At 31.3% G+C, this 23,472-nt stretch overlaps 5 protein-coding genes across 6 annotated transcripts in view; 1 reads left to right on the top strand and 4 right to left on the bottom strand.

The window, feature by feature from the left end:
• The window catches only part of kuz (zinc-dependent metalloprotease kuz), a 51,906-nt gene extending 40,375 nt beyond the window's left edge, over positions 1-11,531 (bottom strand). The window contains exon 1 of the mRNA XM_085186339.1: positions 11,010-11,531. Coding sequence (XP_085042465.1) covers positions 11,010-11,070 — 61 coding nt within the window. The 5' untranslated portion in view covers positions 11,071-11,531. The remainder of the gene's footprint in view (positions 1-11,009) is intronic.
• LOC146538305 (uncharacterized) lies at positions 2,261-5,418 on the bottom strand. The gene has a single exon (XM_085187369.1). It carries the CDS (start codon positions 5,264-5,266, stop codon positions 2,492-2,494), a length of 2,775 nt encoding a protein of 924 aa, XP_085043495.1. The 5' UTR covers positions 5,267-5,418; the 3' UTR covers positions 2,261-2,491.
• A 715-nt stretch (positions 11,532-12,246) lies between the features above and the next one.
• On the bottom strand, positions 12,247-18,054 carry LOC146538306 (methylthioribose-1-phosphate isomerase). 2 transcript variants are annotated; one of them, XM_085186726.1, is made up of 8 exons: positions 17,944-18,054; positions 17,555-17,691; positions 17,188-17,286; positions 16,682-16,818; positions 14,750-14,958; positions 14,179-14,342; positions 13,664-13,865; positions 12,247-13,135 (listed from the first exon to the last, which is right to left on the bottom strand). In XM_085186726.1, exons 2-8 carry the CDS (start codon positions 17,684-17,686, stop codon positions 13,023-13,025), a joined length of 1,056 nt encoding a protein of 351 aa, XP_085042852.1. In that variant the 5' UTR covers positions 17,687-17,691; positions 17,944-18,054; the 3' UTR covers positions 12,247-13,022. The 2 variants fall into 2 exon arrangements, with proteins under 2 accessions (XP_085042852.1, XP_085042851.1); XM_085186725.1 differs by having other exon boundaries at positions 17,843-18,025.
• Positions 18,055-18,754: 700 nt separating this feature from the next.
• LOC146538307 (peptidyl-prolyl cis-trans isomerase-like) lies at positions 18,755-20,208 on the top strand. Its single transcript, XM_085186672.1, has 2 exons — positions 18,755-18,919; positions 19,562-20,208. The coding sequence occupies exons 1-2, from the start codon at positions 18,851-18,853 to the stop codon at positions 19,988-19,990; spliced, it is 498 nt and encodes a 165-aa protein (XP_085042798.1). The 5' UTR covers positions 18,755-18,850; the 3' UTR covers positions 19,991-20,208.
• Positions 20,209-21,559: 1,351 nt separating this feature from the next.
• LOC146538308 (uncharacterized) lies at positions 21,560-22,978 on the bottom strand. Its single transcript, XM_085187368.1, has 3 exons — positions 22,824-22,978; positions 22,139-22,314; positions 21,560-22,009 (listed from the first exon to the last, which is right to left on the bottom strand). The coding sequence occupies exons 1-3, from the start codon at positions 22,909-22,911 to the stop codon at positions 21,758-21,760; spliced, it is 516 nt and encodes a 171-aa protein (XP_085043494.1). The 5' UTR covers positions 22,912-22,978; the 3' UTR covers positions 21,560-21,757.
• Between the last annotated feature and the right edge of the window lie 494 nt (positions 22,979-23,472).

Genomic DNA, 23,472 nt, shown 5'->3' on the forward strand with positions numbered 1-23,472 from the left:
AGACGTCTGGTATTCAATCAAAGAGTCGTTGGGAGTTCTAATGAATCCATGCACTCTCCCAGAGACGAGAGTGCTTTGTGTCTTGTGTCCCTATGAAACTATGTTTACATCAAGAATATTTTACTTTTGAATTATGTTATTAATTTAATAAACGTAACCGCTCTTGGGAAAAGAGAATTATATAATATCAATTATTATTATATATGCAAATATTTAACATTCAATTATTCTTTCACATTGTACGAGTAATAATAATGTTCAATAAAAATAAGAAACAAATAGTTAAATACTTGTTATCTCAATATATTTTATAGTATATAGAGTTGAACACAGCAGAGACCGAGCGCAATGTAGTCAATTAAGATAAAAGGTTAACATTCATACTTTCCGAAATTCTTTTTTGTCCCTTTATTTTAGCGTAAAAAGAAATAGGACAGGAAATAAACATTTAGTCCATGCAAGATCCGAGTAGATGCATATCTAAGATACATGCATGCACTGGAAGAAAACAAAGATTAAAACTAAGCGTGTACTGAGTCATGCTCAGCTGAGCGTGGCCTTGCAAGGTTATAAACGTAGTTGTGATTAAACTCAAGACATAGCCCTGCACGGAAATTTGGTTATTGTAATTTTAAGTAATTTAAAAACACAACGATTGCATGAATCACGTAGAAAATGGAGTAATATGCCACAGCCGTCTCTACCAGTTGCGGCGAGGCAAGGCAAGCAGAAAAAATAATATTAGGTACGTTGTAATTTTATGTATGTATGACTGTATGTCAAGAGCAAATTCACAAACGTGCTACAAAAAATATTGTTGTTATTAAATATAGAACACTGAAAAGTAGATCAAGGTTGTTAATTTACTTGCCTAAGTATAATGTGGGTATTCAATAATGCTATTGAATGCACATTTTGTTTTTATTATACTTTTCACTATATAATATTTTTTAGTATTTTTCAATATGTTATTTTATAAAGACTTTAGACCTTTTAAAGGTTAGGATTAGATTATAAAAAGGAGATTATATCTAAAAAAATATCAGTTTCAGTTGCATTGTTTCTTATTGCATTGTAATTAATGTATATATATTTTATATACACTACTAACTAATACATGTATGTATTGCAATGGTTCGTTATTGTAATTTTAAAAGTATGTATTTATATATATTTTATATTTTAAAATTTAAATACAAAAAAAAAATATTTTTCACAATTACAATTTTCATTATCATTCAGGTAAAGTTTAACAAGGGGTGAAAACTTCCCCCTTCAACGATACTCCTCAAGGATTACCTGCATGTAGCTCAGTGGGGCGTCGCTTAGCTTCCGCAACGTAAGCCATTAAGGGGACTTCGGCACACTTAAGTCGGAAAACTATCAAGGGTGGAACTGGTGATAGCGCCGAGTGCTGTACATGTATTATGTAATATATTTAAATGGGGAAATGTATAATACTATTGAAGTTCGATAATTGTGAATTCTACTCTCACTCAGGGAATGGTTGAATATTAAAATAATTTTATTTTCATAGTTTGATTAGACAAAGAGCACCATTGATTTCCGTCAATCTACAATATTTTCTAAGACGATGACCATATTAGAAAATAATACTTTATTTTCTAATATGGTCTAGAAAATAGAGTATTGTTTTCTAATATGGTTTTAACTTGTTAAGTTAAGTTTAACTATATTGTATCTACCACCCTAGAAGGCGGAGGCCCTAGGAAGGATTTGTGACGACAACAGAAATAGATTGCAACGTTTAAAACGATAACAATTATTAATAATAATAATAATAAGAAAAACGTAATACTAAAAAAATGTTTTAAATATAATAAATATAACTTTATTTACATCATTTATCAAAAGTGTACAGACGAAATCCAACCAACCAACCTAACATCAAAACTTGCAGCGCTCAAAATAAACGTCTCGCTTTAAATTACATTTAGTAAAACATCACTACATCTACAGTTTCGCTCACATTTCCATAAGCTTAGTATAGATATAGGCGGAAGAAATAAAAAAGCAGACGCAATTAACTTTACGAATGTAAGTAAATATTTACTATGTTTAAGTGGGAAATATAAAGCCCAGTTAAAAGTGATTAACGATAATGATAAGATTTGAGAACTTTACGGGTTAAACAATAAAAAAAATTAAGTTATAAATTAACATACTTATGTACATATTATTTAGTAATTTTTATGAACAAAAAAAAATAGGTATTGAACATTGTAGTAAAACAACTAGCTCACGACCAAGACTGACTTTTATTTCTCATAACTCGTTTTACAATTGTTTTACATTCTACCTCACATTTATTAATAATTTAATATTACTTAATATATAACATCTTCCCCTTACAAAAAAAATAAAAAAAAATTATACCATCACCAATATCTAGATTTATATAAAACTTTACAATATTTATAGACTTAGACAGAACTTTCATTTAAAATACACTAATATAGCTAGAAAACTATTATTTTTTTTTATTTTTATACAATAATGCCATTTTTTCGCGTGCTTTACATGCAGCTAACCTACGAGTACGAGTAGTTTCTGTATCATCCGTGTGGGGCTCACTGGGCGACGCATTAACTAAAAATGGTTCAATATCCACTTCATTCTCTATGTTATAATCATATATCGCCTTTTCTCCTAAGATTGCAGAAGATGTATCTTGCAAAGACGTGCTGGGTTGTGCCTTAATAAGATGACGACGATTTCGTCTATGTAACCTACCCGTGTTGTCCGCAAGAAAATAGGATCGTGGCTGCGGAGCAGGATCGCGAACAATCATACGTTTTCTTGATTTACCATCAACAACTATTATTTTTTCTCCAGAATTTAATTGCGGTAACTTTCGCGCCGACCTATCATAGTATTTTTTAGTATAAGAACGATTTTTCACTATATTTAGATAATCATCGCTATTGTTACGATCAGGTTTTAATTTATTAACGTGTATGGGAAGCTTTGTGTTTAAACGTCTACCCATCAACAATTGCGCCGGCGAGCTCACTCCATTACGAGGAGTCACTCGTATATTAAGAAGACCTAAATGCAAATCTGTCCCCGAAATAACCGATTTCTTAATAATATTTTTAACAGTTTGCACAGCTCGTTCACTCAACCCATTAGCCTGAGCGTAATAAGGTGAAGTTGTCGTGTGTTTAAAACACCAATCCACTGAAAATTGATTAAATTCTTTAGACATATACGCAGGACCATTATCTGTTACTAATTCAGCAGGTATTCCATGTCGAGCAAATTCGTCTTTCATCGCGTTTATTACAGCACTCGACCCGATGTTGTTCAACGGACTTACTTCAATAAAATTAGAAAAATAATCAACTAATATTAAATAATATTTTCGATAGCAAACAAAAATATCTGAGCCGACTTTCCTCCATGGCAAACTTGGTACATTATGCGGTATCATTGGCTCCTTGGAGGGTGATGCAGCAAGATCAGCACATACAGCACACGCCCGAACTGCACGTTCAACATCTGTCGACATGCCACTCCAAAACATTATATCGCGCGCACGTCTTTTACATCCATCAATGCCTAAATGACCTTCGTGCACACATTGTAACATTGTCGTACGTAATTCGCGAGGAATAAAAACTAAATGATCTTTAAATATTACACCATCAATATATTCAAAAGATGTCCTATACGGCCAATGGACACTAACTGCCTTATCCACGTCAGTTCTGTAACGCGGCCACCCGTATAAAATGTACTTAATTAAGATTTTACATTCTAAATCCGTGCTAGTTGCATTTTTAACACATTTTATTTTATCTCTTATACCGAATGGAATTTTTCGCACTGGACATACTGACGGACATACGTTTTTTTTAATTTTTTCAATTTTATATTTACCCGGTAGTTTACCTACACCCTGAAATAAATCATCATATGTTTCTATATTTAAAGAATATATACGCTTAATAATTCCCAACTTTTCACAAGTATCTTGACCTAACACACTCTGACAGTTATCATTACATATTACAAAATTAATTTTATAAATATTATTATTATATATCCAAGACATTTCAATAGAACCAAGTATAGGTGAGTAATTCCCACAAAAAGATTGTGCTTTTATATTACATTTTGTTAAATCATTTAAACAATAACCTAATCTTTTATAAGTTATGAATGATAACACATTTAGATCGGACCCCGAATCCAATTTAAAATTTACAGGCACACCAGTACTATACAAATATAATGTTTCAAACCATTTGCTATTTTTATTACAATAATCTCTTACAGTTGACACAACAAACGAGTCATGGTCACTAACACTTTCACGAAGCTCATGTACTTGTTTTTTACCTTTCACCGGACACATCTTTTTATAATGCCCTTTATTATTGCACAAAAAACACTGCACAAACCTGGCCGGACATCGATGATAGTTATCTATATAATAAGAATAACCACACGCGACACAACACTTAGTCGGGACGCACTTGTCACTGTTGAAAGCAGTGCCCAATCGACGGTCTGCATTCCCGCTGTCCAGTGCGGGGCGCCCGCATACGTGCCCGCGGCCCGCACTCGGTGCCGCCGATGCTGCCGATGCTGCCACGCTGCCGCCACTGCCGCCGCGCCTCGGCGCACGCGCACGCGTACCGAACAACGCGTCCACTGTTCGAAGCGCCGCCGATGATTCCGCGCCATTACATATTTCGATTTGCTTACTCTCTGCAATTGATATTTCGTTTGCCTGACAAATTTTTATAGTTTTTTCTAAGGTCAATTCCTCTGTCCTTAGTAATCTGTCACGAACTGTAATGTCGGATATGCCACAAACGATACGATCTCGTATTAAACCATCCTCTAAATGCTCAAACTCACAGTGACGACTCAGCAGACGCAACGCAGTCACGTAAACGTCAATAATTTCGCCCGGTTCTTGAACACGTGTAAAAAACCGGAACCTCGCCATTGTTGTATTATGTTTCGATACAAAATATTCATTAAATTTTCTAACGAGCACATCAAAATCGTCCTGGCTCTCATCCTTTGTGAACTTGAAGGTTGAAAATATGTCATATCCATCAGGTCCGATCAAATTAATAAGTAAACTCGCTTGTACTTCCTTTGTTTCTCTGTACACTCCCGATGCCTTTAAAAACACTTGGAATTGAGTATACCATTTACGCCACGCGTCCGCCCGATTTGCAGGGCCACCTTCCAATATTAATTCCGTTGGAGGTCTAGCGTGTTCCATGTTTAATAATAAACAATCATTTATCTGTTTAAATTTAACACCGCTGTCACCATGTAGTAAAACAACTAGCTCACGACCAAGACTGACTTTTATTTCTCATAACTCGTTTTACAATTGTTTTACATTCTACCTCACATTTATTAATAATTTAATATTACTTAATATATAACAAACATAATTTCGAACAAATCGTTATCAACCCACAAACCGACCGGATTTAGTGTCATCCGTTCTCATGAATAGGTAGTCTCGTGAAAAGATAAAAGTTGTATTGGCGTTATATATTACAACGATATAACGTTGTTCACACGTACACGTGAGCGTGCAAAAGACACGGTTGACGCATCGGGCAGAGCGCGCGGGCTGTGACGGTGACGGGCGCGTTCGTTGAACCGGCGAGGTCACGACCACCGTGACGTGTGCTGCCTGCCAGGCTGCCAGCGCCAGCCCGCCAGCCCGCCAGACGGCAGAGCGCTGCCAAACTTCTAATATTTACCATCACCAAACATTGGTCTGAACTAAAGTTCGCAACTCTGTTTAAGTACGATGCGTGACTGAGATTTGAATGTCTCTATTTCCTGTCACTGCCACAGTATATACTATTATGTTATATCATATGTTGGAAATGAATTGGTTACATATTTTGTGTACTTGGATAGTTTTGACAAGCCTATAATTTAGTTCTGCACAATATAATATCGTCGCGTATGGGATCTGTATTCCCAAACATCGCAACTTCCAACTGGCCAGTGTTAATTATGTCCCGATAGTCTCGATAAGGCTAATTAAAATAAATAATTAAAAAAAAAAAAAAACACTTCATTGGAAAATATTTTGATGAAGTTGCTATAAAAATGTTTAATGCAATTTACTCATATATAAATACCAAAATATTTTCTAAAATGATAAAATTATTTTACCATTTATATCTTCCATATACATTATAGAATCTATGTAAACACTAAGTATTCGATAAGATGCTATGAACGTTTACGAATTTATAAAATCAATTTCGTTAAAATTGATGAATTTTCGCTTAACGATAAGTGAGTTTTTTTTTGCAAAAGGCGGCACATTTAAATTAAAATACTGAGGAATATTACATTAAAAATATTACCTGTTTTTATTTTGCTTACGAAATGGAAATTAAAATTCTATTATGGACATAGAAAGTTTTCATAAAAATTTTAATATAATGTGGCTCGTGATTATTATTAAAATACCTACTTATTTGTTATCATTTTCTCATACTAAAACCTGAAATGATTGTTCAAAATGTGGCCAGAATTAAGAGTGACAATTTTAAAATTAATGGCAATCACTAATTGGCCATCCAATTTAGCTCATTCTAAAACAGTTATTTACAATAATAATCAATCTTAGAGCAATTACTGATAAGTGGCTAACGTTTTATTAGCCACTTATCAGCAGTTGCTTGCCGTAGAGAATATTTCTACTTTCCCAAAGATGCAAAACCAATACGAAGCCTTCGACATAAAGTGAACGACATCATTAGTATTTTATTAATCAAATATTTGTTAGGCAGAAAAAGTAACGGAAACGTCACTTGTTGATGATACATACACTTCGTATATGTATCTATTCGGCCATAGAACGAAAATATGATTAGATGATATTAAATTGCTATACATATACCTAATTTATTTTTATAATTGGTAGGTGGGTACAAAATAAAAGTATTTATTTTTTATCCTTACACCGTCACGCATATTATATTGAATCTTACGTTATATTCAAGCAGTGGTGGTCCGTGTAGTCAGATATATACTGAGGTTGCTTTACAATTGGCTCCTTTATTTTTATCTTTAGGCGTCCCATGTTTTCAGAGATATGGTGCGCCGGATGGTGAAAATCTGAATATTCAAAGCGTAGCGTCGAATTTAGCGTGGAAATATCTACTATACAATTAATATATATTTAAAATTTTTGATACTTCATCCTGAAAAAAGTGATTTGTTTGTCTACTTTTAAATAAATGAAGATGATATAATTATTTTATATTGGTATAGTAAACAACAAAATAAGAGTTCCCGATTCTCACAGGATTAGACTTTTTGAATAGTAGCATTAGTAGTTCCTATTATTTTCTCAATTAAATTTTGTCGAGTCCAGGTTAGGTTTAAGTATTTATTTTGTGTCAACATACATTTCAAAATATTATTTTTATTTTTGTTATATAGAAAGACTATTCAAAAAGCTATCGTCAGAAATGTTATAATTACGATGACGAATGGAGTTTATCAATTTGGAGGGTGAAAATTTAAATATTCGAATTTATATTAATAGCTTTTTTTGTTGTTATTATCATTTGCGAATGATATGTCAGCTGTTCTCGTTTCATATTGTTATAAATCTCACTCAACTAATTTATAAGGATATTATTTTATTTTTCTAGACTACTGAGAAATTGAAACAGGTATAATAATTTCACGAATATTTAATTATACGAAAATTAGATTGTGAGGGGCTAATTTATTTTATTTTTATTCGTAATAAGAAGATATTGAAAATTTACTTATTACATATTTCTAAGAGTATTTATAGAAGTTTTATTAATTATTTTATGTGATATTAATACTTTCTTCTAAAAAATGTAGCCGAACTAAATGTTATTTTATGGTTCACCTTTTATGTGGTTTTTCACTTTTTTTTCATAAATTATAGTCTATATATAAAATGGATTCGTAAAAACCAAGACAATCTAAAAGGCGAATTGTTTATTAAGAAAGATCTGTGTTGACATTAGACTTTTTACTGTCGTCAGTCACCTTTGTTCTACCAAATATAATCTCTATACCAAGGCTCTGTACAATCGCAAATCGCAATTGACAATTGGTATCGTTTACCTTGTCGTAGAATTAGTCGCGGTTGAGTGGTTCTAACTTTTAAGTAATATTTACTTCACTGGGCGGCTACTGCCATCATTTTGTGGTCGTCATTAGACAACCTCGAATTTTGCCAATGCAATCTCATTATTCAGTTTCAAATTCTATAAATAGAGTTTTTAAATTATCATATTTTGCCTTTAATTAGGTATTATTTTAATTTGGCACTAATATATGATAATTCCAGAAGTTTATTTTCAGTTTTTATATTTCATTATAAAAATATGATAAGTAATCTGGATGAACGAAGTAATTTTAGAAATTCTCTAATAAATTTTATATGAAATCGAGTATCTATACATCAGCGCGGCGATGTTACTGTGCAGGACAAATGATAAGCCCCTCGTTGATGGATGGAAGCGCAATCTGAAGGATGCAAATAGATGTTTTAAGTGGATATTTCCTTTTGTTTGTTGTCTATTCAAAATATTTATAATACCTTTTTTTTATAAATAAAATTAATATGCTTTTTATTATTTTTCGTTACTAATATTAAATTGATAGTTGTAGGTACAATCTTTTCAGCATCATACATTATTAAATTTAAATGGAACGCCCGTTTCTTATTGTTGAAGATTTACTAGGTTAAATAATAAATACAAGGGAACAATTAATAGCCGCGTCACGCGAACAATTGTTGAGATATCGTTTTCAATGATCTAAGCTTCTAAGGTTAGATTTGTTCAGTGCAAAAAGCAAAACTCACATGCACGCACAAATAAGGCAATTAGATGAGTAGGTGTGCCGTTAAACTATGAATCAGAATATACGAAACTGGTTCTATGCGCCGCCATACTACATTTCATTGAACATTGACAGAACTGTGGTAAGGGTGAAAGTAGCACAATTTGAATTATTATTAACTAGAAATGTAATTTAGATAATATGTGTAATATATATTTATAAAATATAGAGAAGGTCATAATATGAGTGACCTCACTGAAAAAAATAGATAAAACCTTAAGTTAAGGTGATCAAATTTATTTATTGGATCTATATAAAAGAGTTTGTAAGATTAATTAAAATATACCTAAATTAACCTATATATTTATAAACCATTTGGAATTGAGGAGAAGACGAAGAGAGTAGGTAAAATTACTTACTATATTTATTTAAAATCAAAACAAATAACATCTATTTAATAAAAGTGACATCATCATTAAAGACAAAAAGCATATTTTCCTGTTTGAATAAGTGGAATTTACAAATTGCAAATTATTACCTATGTCAAATTTAACTGGTTCAAAGGTATAATTAAATTAGGGAAACTATAACAACACATGTAAAACCTTAATGAAATATTTTTTGAAAAAATATAACATTTATAAAAGTTGTTACTATATATATGTTGTCCTTTCATTCAAACTCCAATACTTTCCTAGTTCTCATTATCATTGTAGAGTTAGAACTATAACATTATATTATTTGTAGACTTTTCACACTGATCAATATGTATACAGTTGTACATCCCAATATTTACTTTTTATTTTATGTGTTAAGAATCAGAAGAATGAGATTGATTTTGGATTTAGCTTCACACTGTGGTGTGCATCCTGCAAAAAGCAGGGCAGAGAAAACTTTGAGCCAAGTGAGTGATGTTAAGACATTCATAATACACTATTTTTCAAGACATTGTGTTGAACTCAACACTGCAAATAATAATAACTGTACTTGGAAGATATTTAAATAAAAAATGTTATTGGAAACCTTTATTAACATATATTAAATTTTTGTCTATTTGTCTTGTGTGTTTGTTTTTGCGAAACTTAGAATCAATTTAACCAATTTAGATGCGGATGCACTATTGGATTCTGGCAGACTCCTGAAAATATCTAGAGTTTATTTTATTACAATCAGTTCATAAATAAAAAAGTTATGTCAATTTAAAGTACTTAGTTAGGTCAGTTTTCTTAAATAAACAACCAAATGTATAATTCAAGCGGGTGTAGCCACATGCGCTCACTAGTATTACAATAAAATCTAAAAATGTGAATTAGCTATTTCTTTTTTATTTTAGTAGAATAAATAAAATAAATAAAGCAGAGAAAGTTATTATACATTTTATATAAAATACAGCATTTATCGAGGTGCAGTGAGACAGCATCTGAATGTAAACACAATGGTTGCTGGTTTGATAAGAACTTGGAGGAATGATTATATTTTAATTATTAAATTGGACTGAAATTGGGGAATGAAGTGTCTTTACACTAAGAACCCTCTTCCTATTCTGATAGGTGGTGCTAAAAAATACTACATAAAAAGAAGAAACAATAAAAGATTTGGTAATGTAGTAATAAGTGTAAATAAAACTATATTTTATCATATAGAGGATACAAATAAAGAATATAATGTAAAATAACCCCCATAAACACAATTTAGGGCTATATAGAATGTAATAATTTTTTAAGCACTAAGATATTGATTTATGCTACAAATCACAACTCTTGTTTTGAACCTATGACAAATAAAAGGAACATGTAGCCCATTAATAATAATTATCAAAATTTTGTTAAGTTAGCTTAGTAGATATTTAATCATTATCCGCTCTTTATATGTTTTTTTATTATAAGTTTTTAAAAGTTTAGTTAAAAAAATATGATGCTTGTATATTTCGAATATATATTTTTTCGTGCATCTGAAAAGTCATATACATTGGTTTAAGATGAAAGTACTCACTTTTATTAACAATAAAATTATATTTTCGTGAAATGAGTAACACAAAAACGGTGACTAACACAAGGAAGTTTACAAAGACCTAATTATCCTATTATTCTCGAAATCTGTAATGATTTGTCAATAGCCATAAGATGAATAAACTTAGAAGTATTAACACTTACCACTTTCAATATATGGGAAGGCGAGTAGAAGAAAAATTATATATCCAATTTCACTAAACATTGTCGCATATAAACACACACTTTTGGTATCACTAAGTCATCGCACACACAGCTGATTTTCGAGCCACACAAAACCTTTGTCTGTTTTCGATATAAACGCATGCGCGTGCAAACAATATTTTTTATTTACATTACAACAAATCTTAACAGTAATAGATGATAAACTAAATAAACATGAACAACAACACGACCATTTCAATTAATGTTGAATCACCGTTTGGCTAAGATGAAACAATAAATAACAACAAATTATATTTTGCCTAAATTTGGTCAACTGAGAAAACGTATATTGTGATCTATTAAAAACTGTAAATGAAAACAATTCCTCTTATGCATTATTGTCCCATATTCCACTAAGTATTCACATAACTAATACTAACTTATATACAAATTACTGTAAAAGCAATTTCAGTACTTCCCGATTGCTTGACTGACATATTGGAATTGTATATAATGTTGCTACTTGTATAAAAACTGAGCAGCTGCAACAAAATCTGGCAAGTTTTATAAAATAATTGCCAGTAAATATATTTTCATACAGATAAGCAACATTAAATATGAAAATAATAATTAGTGATCGCGAATTAAATTGTGTATTTTAAACATTTGTTTTAACCCCAAAAAATATCGTATTTGAAAGAAAAATATTCGGTTATTTAAAATTTATCTATTGACCACAGTATTTCTCGCTTACGATACGCCGATACGCGATATGCCGATCCCGCGGAATATCGCTGGTGTTTACTTGAACATTTTGTGACTTTAAAGTAAACCCCACGACTCGCCTCAATTTAAAAAAAATATATGTAACAAAAACGGGCGGGTGGTGGTTAGAGGCCATCTAAAGCTATTCGAATATAATCACTAGATCCGATAATATCGGCCGTTAATTGATTTGTGGGTACAATGGCAGTTGCATTGACAACAACAATGTTACAATGTAGTTGTCTCACAGGCATTTAGATATTTTTTCTATATATATTTATTTTTTAAGAGCGGATATGCTAAAAAATATATTGCACCTGTTACCATCTAATTTTAAATCTTTTCAAATGTAGAGTGAATAGACATACCTTAACTTTACACCAGCTACAATTATCAGACGTGCCACCAGGCAGGTACTTAATTTAGTCCTAAGTAGTACTTAATTTAGGCCATAAATTTCAAACAATTTTGATATCAAAAATAACATTTATTTAAATAAATTGTAACATTTTTTTTATAAAAAGCATCGTATAACTAATTCAACAATGGGCAGCTTATAATCTAAAAGGCTTTCTTATTCAAAGTATACAAGTTCAGTTAATTCACATTAACATTTGGTTTTATTAGTACAAACATATGGATATTATACATTACATACCCACATATATTTAATAAGAACTAGAACGATATTGTTTCAGTACAAGTTATTAAAATAAAATATTAAGTTATAATTAGTTACTAAACAATTCACATATTGGCAGTATTTTGTTAATGAAGATTTATTATTTTTAAAACATTTACCTAAAACCATTCCTTTATTGTAAAATCTTATTTTTCGTAACAGAAATCAGTTAAAATGTAAAAAAAATTGTTTAATAGTTTGTCGCTTATGTAAACAAAATACTGATAATATTAATGATTTTGTTGTGTCTACTAATTTTAATTCATTTTTTAATGATAATTGTTTGATTACAAATTTTAGGAACTCTATAGATTATATCTTAGTATTTAAGAGCAGAATTAAGGCCGTCGTTGCGCAGCGATATAGTGTCTAATTAAACATGACGGTTGTGGTTTCGATTCCCGGTTATTTTAATTTCATCGCTCTGGTAACAACACAAAGCGCGGTGTTGAATTTCACCGCGCAATATCTCAAAAGTTCGGCGGCGGCGTGGGAAACGGAGTGTCTTAACACTAGTTTCAATCTGTCTACCCTTCTATAAGTGTGATCCAGTGTGAAGACAATATTTAAGGGATTGCTTTGTATAACTTGTCAGGGTCGAATACACCTTTCTCTGTTATAATACCGGTGATGAGAGATGCGGGTGTCACATCAAAGGACGGATTCCAACAATTGATGCCTGAAAAGAAATATAAGTATAGTTTGTTATTTATTTAATACTTTACATGCGCAGTGTATAGATAGAGTAGATAGATAGAGATAGAGTCTGCCTGATCGTAAGTTTGATTACCACTCGGTGAAGTAATTTCATTTTTTCATTGATTGAGCTCTGCCTATTAATATGCAATGTCTCAGAAAATTTGGGGACAATAGGAAAAGCAGTGTAAAACTTTTTAGAATTATTTTGTAATTACACACCCATACATGCAGTGGCTAGCGAGCTTAACCTGAGCCTGGGGGAAAATACTTTTACAGCACCCTCCAGGCAAATACAATATAATTTCATATGTATGTTTAAATAGTTTTGCGGACTTTTTGGCACCCCTTTATGAGCGGCGCCCGGGGCATGATACCCCCCTTGCCTACCTTACGCTACTGCATACATGTCAATAAACTTCCACAAATGCTCTCTTAAGCTCTCTCATTTTTGGATTTTTTTTTGTTACTCCACTCTTAATTGTCATAACATAAATAAAAATAAACAAACCAGGTGCTGCAATCCTATGTTCTCCAATATGAGTCATTTCTCTATCAGGTCTCTCTTCTATTTTTATTCTGTCTCCAGATTTAAGTGACATATCTATAGAGGTAAGCGGAGCGGCCACATAGAAAGGCACATTATGGTATTTAGCAACTATGGCTATTTGATAGGTTCCTATTTTATTTGCTGTGTCTCCATTTGCTGCTACCTGAAAGGGTAAATTCATTGATAAGAGAGTTTTAAGGCATTACGAATTTAACTTTGGATTAATACAGTTTCAAATATAAACGTATTGGAGTGTTAGAAAAAAATCTATTAGTAGGATTTATTAACACAGGTTTTTTTTATTTGATATTTAAAACATCAACCAAATCACGGTATTGAGTTCCTCAACTCAACATACAATCGGAATGTCTTAATACAGAAAGCCAGTAAACCTAGTAATACTGCGTGGACCTAAAAAAAATACAGTTAAATACTATCTGACTGGGCTATTATGAGTTAAAATAAAATAAACTCACTCTATCAGCTCCAACAATAATGGCGCTAATATTTCTGGCGTGCATTAGTGCAGATACCATGCTATCTACTATAAGAGTGGCGGGTATTTTCTCATGCACCAGTTCAAATGCTGTGAGCCTAGCTCCTTGGTTGTATGGGCGAGTCTCTGTGCAGTACACATGTTCTGCAAATATAGAATTATTAATATATATTTTTTTATTTATTACTATAAAATATATAATCAATCCTAATCCATAAATTGCAACCATAGATTGAAATAGACAGAGATGGAGGACGGCATACAGGTTAGTGATTGGATAGACATGTCGAACAATACAAGATTGACGTTAACTGGAGATAGGAGATACATTATTAACATTGGGCGTTAATGAATACAAAAGTTTAAAATTAAAAGACCTGACAACACCCGTTACATTACCATATCCAGCTGCTCAATGAATATTACAAACCATATTAAGCGGTGATTAATATTTAGTTCTTATAAATTAAATGTCATATTCTTTATACAACATATTACAAAATTTTTAAAGAATAACAAGTTTAATTTAAATTACTCATTTAAACACTAACCTAATCTCTTTGCAGCATGCAAAGATCTAATTACACCCAACGCAGTGCCATATCCAGCTGTTGCTAGTGATCCAGTATTACAATGTGTTAATACTCTCACATGGCTGTCACTCTCTAAGCCCTTTAGTATTGCTTCACATCCAAATTTACCAATCGCTTTATTATCTTCTATATCTTTTTTTAGCATACTTTCTATACTTTGAATAAACCTGTAAATATATATTTTTTGTTAAATAATTAATTTTTAAAAGCACTTTTAATGATAATGAGACCACCCGGCTATTAGCACGATGATTTTGCGTTCGATTCCGATTCGGGGGAATAAATGATTTTCATTTTCTCGCTGTGGTAGCAAGACAACACGTTGTGTCGAAAATTGGCCGCTGCGTAGGGAACGCAGTGTCTTAACACTAGATTCCATCTGCGTACTCTGCTATGCGGGATACATAATGAAGGTAAAAAAAAACTAAAATAATATATTTTATAGTTATTAGAATTAAATATTAATAAGGAAGAAATATTAGTTCCATGCAAGGCAGCAACTGTGGCAGATTTTTATTTAGATATTTATATTACACAAACATTTTTTGTTATCAGCATATCTAAGAAATAGGTAACTCGAGAAACTGTTTTTATTTTTACTCTCTTCTAAGACTCTTTACAACGCTTACAGCTTTGTAGATCCTGGCCCGATTTCGATGAAACAAAACACTATTATTATTTGCACGAGTACGTAAATAAAACTTTTACACTACTATTTTGATGTGTTGGTGTGAATTATGTGTTAAAAATATGCAAATATTATATTTTATCTTTATAGTATGCGCTCCCCTAACATTTCAATATATAAAAATAGTAGAAGGAGTAACTTATTAAATACGGTTGTGCTATTATATTCAAACAGATAGTAAACATGATGATGCCAGCATAGCAGTGAGATATCATCTGACTATAAACGCGACGGTTTTGGGTTCGACTCCCACTTAAGGGAATGAATTATGTTTCTTTGCAAGAGAAGAGAAAGCTTGTTGTTGAGTTTCAACACACAACATGTATTATTTAGAAAAATAGGCAGAAAGAGGAGTGTTTTAGCAGCTTTCCTCTACCTACTCTACTGAATGCAAGATACAATGTGAAACAAAGAAATAAACAAAATGTTGAAGATGTAAATTTTCTATAATTTCAATTTTATGTAATAAGTGGCGTAGGTACTAACTAAAGAATAAGTTATCTTCTCAAGTGTATTCTTACGTAGGAAACTGCCATAGATTGATAGCAGTGATAAGAAAAATAAATAAGGCTGAAGGATTTTATCATTATTTATGTGTGTTATATTTGTTTTCACATAAATACCTTAAAGCTGTTATTTTATAGAGATCACTTCTAAACATTTTTATTTTTTAACTAAGAGTTAATATTTCAAATTGCTTAATTTGAAATTTCTATATCTTCACACTATGATATTCCATTTCAACTTTTATTTTACTCCCTAGGCCCTATACTCCCTATGGATCTATAGTTTATAAACAAATACAATGACCACTGAAACTAGAAATGCAAAATTTAATAATTCTAGGTTTAGCGGTTTTGGCTATGTGTTGATCTTTAAGTCAGTTGTACAGTTTTATAAATATTTATAAAACTGTACTGTACAACAAAAAAATATATATATATATTTTTTAGCTTGACTTTCTATCCTGCATATAGCAGGGTAGCAAAAAGGAACCTAGTGTTAAGACACTCCATTAATCATATATCACTCAATTTATGATGAAAATAATTAATTTGAATTCTGAATCAAACTGTTGTGTTTACAACAGTCAAAGGCTGTGACAGACAGACTGGGCCACAATGAAATATATCTTGATTTTTTTTTATTATACAAATTGTGATGCACAGCTAGATATGAATTACAATGAATATGTAACATACCTCTCTTTAAATTCACCAGCTGTAACATTTTCATCTGCACTTAAAGTATTTGCCAAATTAATAAGATCGTCTGCTGCTAATTTTATGTTCACAGCTGTTGGCCGTGCAGATACCAAATAGTTTAATTTGCCTTCAATCTAAGATTAATAACAATCTATTTTAGTTCAATTACATCATCTTAGTAGCCATTACATAAATAATATTGCATGTATAGTTTAAAGTGTAATATAATGTCAATAATATTTCTGAGGTAAATTGTAATATTTATAGCCCTATCAATTTCATTTAAAGTTACATATATTTTTTTATGAATTAAGCTAAAGGATGAATAGACAGAATTACTATATTTTTTAAAATTATGTAAGAAAAATTAACACAGTAAAGTGAATTTTCCTCATAGTTTATATTAGCATTGTATTTAAAAGTAATTTGTAACATGAAGAAAAAGATAATCAGTAATAATTAGTAAGAAATAACTATTAATAATATACTTATCATCAACTGACCTCTTGCCTCATAATTTTTTTATCTAAGCAGTCTTCTTTTAGAAGTTCCATGGCCAGTGATAAACAACCAACTATGGCTATAGCTGGGGCTCCTCGCACCTATATTCAATTTATTTTAAATAGTATAGATACAAACATTTATTTAAATATATATATAAAAAAAGAATAATTACATTTTGCGAATTACAATAAATAAATCATATTAAAATATTACAATTTTAAAATAAATTAAAATATTACAAATATTTCATTAAGGATGCAGATAAGGATGTAATATTATAAAAAGGAATTTATTTATTTTGAAAAAGTTAAATTTAGTAGTGTTAACTTAACACTACTAAATTTACATAATTATACATGTACTTGCCTGCATTTTGTTGATAGCTTTCCATCCATCTTCAACTCCTTGTACCTTAACATATCGAGTTTGCAATGGTAGTAATAACTGGTCTAAAATTTCTAACTTGCCTCGTTCATATCTGATTGACTCTAAACTCATTTTGACTGAAACAAATTTTGGGCGTCAAAACATTATAGTTTTAAAAATAAATAAATTATGGTTAGTAATATATTTAGTAGTTGTGGAGCAAACTTGCTGCAGGCAATCTACGTAAGTCGTAACGTCGTAAGTATAAAATCTCTAATATTTCCTTACCTTTTATAGAAGTCTCAATAAAATAACAGAATTACAGAAATTAAATGTTTTGTTTAATTAATATAAAATATAACTAAAAATTATAAAATTAAAGACATTACTGGAAATAGCAAACGCAAATTTAAAGGTATGCCCTAGTATTAGGAATTTTAAGTTATGCCATTTATGAAACTAACATTACTGTCAAATTATAAACGTCAAATGTCATTGTCTTCAGGAAGATTAAGAACTGAACTGAAAAAAGGAACGGACGATTTCTATATGCATATATTCACTATTCAGTACATTACGGTACTGTACAGCATCTAAATTTTAAAAATTGAGTTATATCAAATTACATTTTACGTTCGCTTATAATATAATTGGTGGATTATATTGTTTAGATTTCATAATTTGAATATTTTTTTTGAATATGTTTTTATAATATTTTTAGATTTTATGGGGCTTTTAAAAAATACAACTTTAATTGATAATTATATTTTTATAATAACTAAAATTATACATTCTAGTGTTTGTTGATTTTATAAACCAATGTACCAGTACTACGTAAGTTACTACTAGTGTAAGTACACTACTTAAGTAAAAAAATAAGACAATTTTAAACAAGATAATAGAATTTTAGAGGATGAGAGATGAATTTTGAGAGGACAAGATTAAAGAATAATAATCGTTTACATCTTATTATTTTATCTTTATATATTAATGTTTTGTGATTAATAAAATACACTAATTTAAAATAAGTGTATAACTTATGTTTTATATTTATGCTTTTATTCTGTTTTATTATTGTAAAGGCATCTAGTACTAGTTTTATTCATTTATTTTAATATATTATTTAATTTTTTAAATAGTTAATCTTTCTATTAAGTTAATGAACGGGTAAACGGAAATATCATCTGAAGTTTTGTCTATGATCCTTTTAATTTCCGCCCGGCATCGACGAGAGACGCATCGTCATTCTGCTGTTCTTCTTCATACAAAGATTGGTTGACTAAAAATCTTACAATAATGGCTCTCCCACGAGTTTTTATGGATGTCACCGCCGATGGTTCACCTTTGGGAAGAATTGTGATTGAGGTAATTATTGAATATTAATTAATTAGTTGCAGAAATAAAATCCCGGCCGGCGTGTGACCGACCATGCTTGAAACTTGACCCTTCCATATAATCTTATTAACGATTTACTAATTGATCATAAGTTTATTGAAATATTACAATGGTGTTTTTTTAAAAAATTATTTGTATTTTATTGCTAATTAAAACTTATTGTTACCTACTTAAATTTCTGACCGCGATTACTTTATAAAGGTCATTTCCTTGAAGACCTTGATAAAGTTGTTAGCGAATATAAAGAATTCCATGAGGAGATTGTGCGAGATGTATAGAATTCCGTTTAGTGTAACCATAACATTATTTTTATCTCTTTATTAACATGCGCCGCTTATCTTTATTGCAATGAAATTGGGCAGTGGTTTAGATATGCAAAGCTAATTTTAAGCTGTCAATGGCGCGATTTATGTCATTCCTATGATTCATATTACTTTTTTTTACTATTTTTACTTTCCGCCGAATGCGGACAACCAACAGCAATGATTCATATTTAAATTTTATATCGACTGGTTCCTTACCTGTCCTCAAGATTTTTTAATATTTGTGTTATTATTATTATATTTTTGTAAACTAGTCAATTGCTATAATGTTTGTTTTTATAATTTACAGTTAAAAGCCGATGTAACTCCCAAGACTTGTGAGAACTTCCGTGCTCTCTGTACTGGAGAAAAAGGCTTCGGATATAGAGGCTCTACCTTCCATCGCGTGATCCCTAACTTCATGTTACAAGGGGGTGACTTCACAAACCATAATGGCACTGGTGGCAAGTCCATCTACGGTGAAAAATTCGCTGACGAGAACTTCGTCTTGAAGCACACTGGCCCCGGAGTATTGTCTATGGCCAACGCTGGCCCTAACACCAATGGCTCCCAATTCTTTGTGACCACTGTAAAAACTTCCTGGTTGGATGGAAGACACGTCGTTTTCGGCAATGTTATTGAAGGCATGGATGTTGTTAAACAAGTGGAAGCACTAGGCTCCCAGTCTGGCAAACCATCAAAAAAGGTGGTGATCGCTGACTGTGGACAGCTTTCTTAAGATAATGTTGTAATATTTATAAAATAAAATGCGATAATTTAAGTTTTAACATAATGTCCTCCCAAGTAATACCTTCCCAGTCATAAATTTTACCAATATATTTGAAGTTTACTGAGGGTCATTCCAACTATTCCAACTATGTTATAAATTTATAACTATGCTCTAGGTTGCATTTACGTCTGCATTGTTTATTCATAATAAATTAACTTATATAACAACTTTTTGTTTTATTTTAATGTTGTGTAAAATTTAACTATGCATAAATTTAGAACATAACTGTTCATACTAGAATAATTGAACAATTACTATTTCACCAAGGAGTTAAATAATATTGTATTGTTTAAGGTAAAGTAAATGTTTTTATAAATTATTAAATAAAGATATATTTCTAACGCTCAAGATAAATAGAGGATCATTTGACTTGATTTAATTTGTGGTTATAAACCGACTTTAAATATCTCTTATCAACTTTTGCTGTTATCCTGTGTTGCAGTGTGGGTAGAGGGAACCTAGAGTTAAAATACTTCTCTATTTTTCACCGAATTGAGAGGCATTGCGTGTTGAGTAACGGAATCGCTCAACGCAGTGCATTGCTTCGACACCAGAACGAAGAAATATTTCGTTTCCTCGAATGGGAACCGAACCCACGACCTATCGCGTTGACAGTCACACTGCCCCTGCGCCACGACTGTCTAATATAGATAGTATAAATAATTGTGTAAAAAAATATTTTTTCCGTATTTCTTTGTTAATATTATTTAAGTTGTTAGAAATAGTAAGCAGAAATGTGTGAATCATGGAAGGTCATTTCAGTGTCATATCATTTATAAGGCTGCATAATTATCAACATGCTATCAGATTGTATATAAACAACCAACCCACGTAGGTACCTATGACTGAGCTATGTTTATAGGTGATTAATGACTAGTGGCATTTTGCTTAGTTATCTAGTGAATTTGTGATACAATATATATTTTTTTAAATATATAAGTATATTGGGTAATATATAAAAAAACGATTTCAATTTATTACTATTTACAAGGTATATTCATAGCAAACACATTTGGGTGGTTTTTTAGGGTTCTTTTGTCTAGGACTATTTTTTTGTCCAATTTATCTGAAGATCGCGTGGAATTATCAAGTTAATATTAATATCAAATATTTGGGTCTATGGTCCCTTGTAGCACAGAAAACATCAATCTTCTAGGTCAAAGCAATCAAAAGATAAGCATTTACTTATAGGTACGAGTACATCAGTTTTGCAGCATTTTGTATGATATTCGAAGCGCAATCGAAACCTATGTCGTAAGTACTTTCCGTAGACCTACAATTATGAAAATTGGCACAAAGTGGGAACTTAAAATACAAATAAAGAAAAAATCTGAAAAGTGAACATTTTTACATATTTCATACGTTTTTAATGGAAACATTTACCTTTTCACAGCTTCTCTTCTCTGGTCAATGGGAAAAAGATTTGAAATAAGTAGGCACCATTAATGCAAATTAATCTTATAAGTACGTACTTTTTTTATTTTAGGTAACTAAAAATTATAAATAAAACAGCGTTCATCTATATTTATTATTTATTCCTTCGATAATTCTATGAAATACCTAATATAGGTATCCATCTACACAAGCACCTTAATTCAGACAGGTACATAGTGCTCCATAACCTAGTGATAATGAACTGCCGAGGCTATTCTATAGTTAGTTGATTTCATTAAAATCATTATGTTAAAATTAAATTTTAGTTAAAATATTAGGAAGTTAATTACATATAACTAAAGATAATAGAAACATAGATGCAGAAATAACAAGATGAAAGGTTTGCTTTTCGGCACCAGAGCCATAGTTGCATAGAGACGTGGTGCAGCACGAGGTACAAGCGTAGAGTTTGGTTCTTTCGCCTATTACAATGCAGCCTGGCTCACAGTGTTTGGTGCAGTTCCGTTCTAAAGCCCACATCTTAAGAGCAGTGGTTGAATTTTCAGTAGATGTTGTGTAAGCGAAGCGTTTCACCTGAAATGTATAAGAAATACTGTTAATATTGAAATAATCATTTAATTTTTTATCTAAATTTACTTTATTTTTGTTAGATTTTTGCATATTCTTAATTTTATACAAGTAAATGTAAAACAGATAGTTCACCATGCACATCCTCCGTTCATTATGGCATTTGTGTATGAGCGTGGAGTTATTATGGCGGAGGTCGGCACACTTGTCATCGGCGTCTTCTGCCCTGCATTTGTAACACCAAAGATCATTGTTGGGTCGTGCCGCTGCCGATGTCACGTGGACGCTGTCCCGCAGCAAGTCGCACTCGCCTGGAATTGAAAATATATTTAAATATTAGGTTATATGTCAATGTATATAAAAGGAAGTAGTTGTTTCTATAAATGTTAATAGATGCGCATTCATTTAAGTATAGAAGTTGAAAAAAAACTTTAGTTAAAGATGAAAATTTAGATTAGATTATCTAATTCATCGTGTCTAAATTTTATGTGATCATTGTTAAGTGACTAACCCTATTTCTTTAACGTTATGTTATATACCTATCCATGATGAAAATATTCAATAATTATCGATGATACATTAAAAAAAAATATAGGCATCTAATTATAGTAATATAATTAGATATGCACTTTGCACACAAAGCACGGTGCTAAAACATGTTACCATAGACAAGTATTGACATTAGGCACGATATGCATTAAGATGTCGATTAAAGCAAGTATGAAATAAAGCATTTAGAATATCATTAGTACACTTAGAAATCTCAAGGCAGGCGAATGCGTGGACTGATATGTGTATTGAAATGTTTGTTTTGACGTACCTGCTGTTAGGAATGACAGCGCGAGGACGACCGCCAGACGCATGATGTTTGCGGGTCTCAGAGCGCATGATCGCACCTCAGCCTCCATATCGATCTCATCTCCCGACCTGTTGCTGCTCCCGGCTGTCTCCGCCCCAACCCCGCCCTCCGTCTCCCAAGGCCTTCCAGCCACTTTGATCGAGGAAAACAATCTGAACTTTCTGAATTCTTAAGAAAATTAAAACTTTTAGCCTTGTCGCTGCTGTACCCGATGCTGAGAGTGCGCTTTATTAAATAACGTTGAAACTTGTTTTTGCCCAAAATTAACATTTTTATTTTAAAAGAATTGTAATATGATGACTATGAGCTTATTTACTTAACGATAATTATATTTAATATCTATATGAAATAATTGATTTTAACTTTGTTATAGGTACATGTAAAGTTGTCAAACAATCATTTGTTACGCCCTTGCTTCATTGTTCTTTGTTTGGCTGGCATTGTACAGATTGATACTTCATTATTGTAACAGTATAAGTTTGTTAATTTAATTTTTATATTGTAGTGAAACAAATGATAGCTATACCTACACATAAACTTTAAAAACTCTATACCACAATAAACTTAAAAATTCGGTATCTATTTATGAAACAATAAGTAATTAATTTAA

This window comes from Heliconius melpomene, chromosome 6, assembly GCF_056956725.1.
Source record: "Heliconius melpomene rosina isolate 202511_hmr_F chromosome 6, ASM5695672v1, whole genome shotgun sequence".
In the NCBI taxonomy this organism is placed as follows: Eukaryota; Metazoa; Arthropoda; class Insecta; order Lepidoptera; family Nymphalidae; genus Heliconius; species Heliconius melpomene.

What these genes read in the sequence shown, in the direction of transcription:
- LOC146538305 (XM_085187369.1), bottom strand. Translation starts at nt 5,266, where the DNA reads ATGGAACACGCTAGACCTCCAACGGAATTAATATTGGAAGGTGGCCCT.
- LOC146538306 (XM_085186726.1), bottom strand. Translation starts at nt 17,686, where the DNA reads ATGAGTTTAGAGTCAATCAGATATGAACGAGGCAAGTTAGAAATTTTA. An exon ending in GCTGGTGAATTTAAAGAGAG is followed by an intron (nt 14,959 to 16,681) that starts GTATGTTACATA and finishes ATATATTTACAG; the next exon opens with GTTTATTCAAAGTATAGAAA. An exon ending in ACATAGGATTGCAGCACCTG is followed by an intron (nt 13,136 to 13,663) that starts GTTTGTTTATTT and finishes ATTTCTTTTCAG; the next exon opens with GCATCAATTGTTGGAATCCG.
- LOC146538307 (XM_085186672.1), top strand. Translation starts at nt 18,851, where the DNA reads ATGGCTCTCCCACGAGTTTTTATGGATGTCACCGCCGATGGTTCACCT. An exon ending in TGGGAAGAATTGTGATTGAG is followed by an intron (nt 18,920 to 19,561) that starts GTAATTATTGAA and finishes TATAATTTACAG; the next exon opens with TTAAAAGCCGATGTAACTCC.
- LOC146538308 (XM_085187368.1), bottom strand. Translation starts at nt 22,911, where the DNA reads ATGGAGGCTGAGGTGCGATCATGCGCTCTGAGACCCGCAAACATCATG. An exon ending in GCTGTCATTCCTAACAGCAG is followed by an intron (nt 22,315 to 22,823) that starts GTACGTCAAAAC and finishes TTTCAATTCCAG; the next exon opens with GCGAGTGCGACTTGCTGCGG. An exon ending in ATGAACGGAGGATGTGCATG is followed by an intron (nt 22,010 to 22,138) that starts GTGAACTATCTG and finishes TATACATTTCAG; the next exon opens with GTGAAACGCTTCGCTTACAC.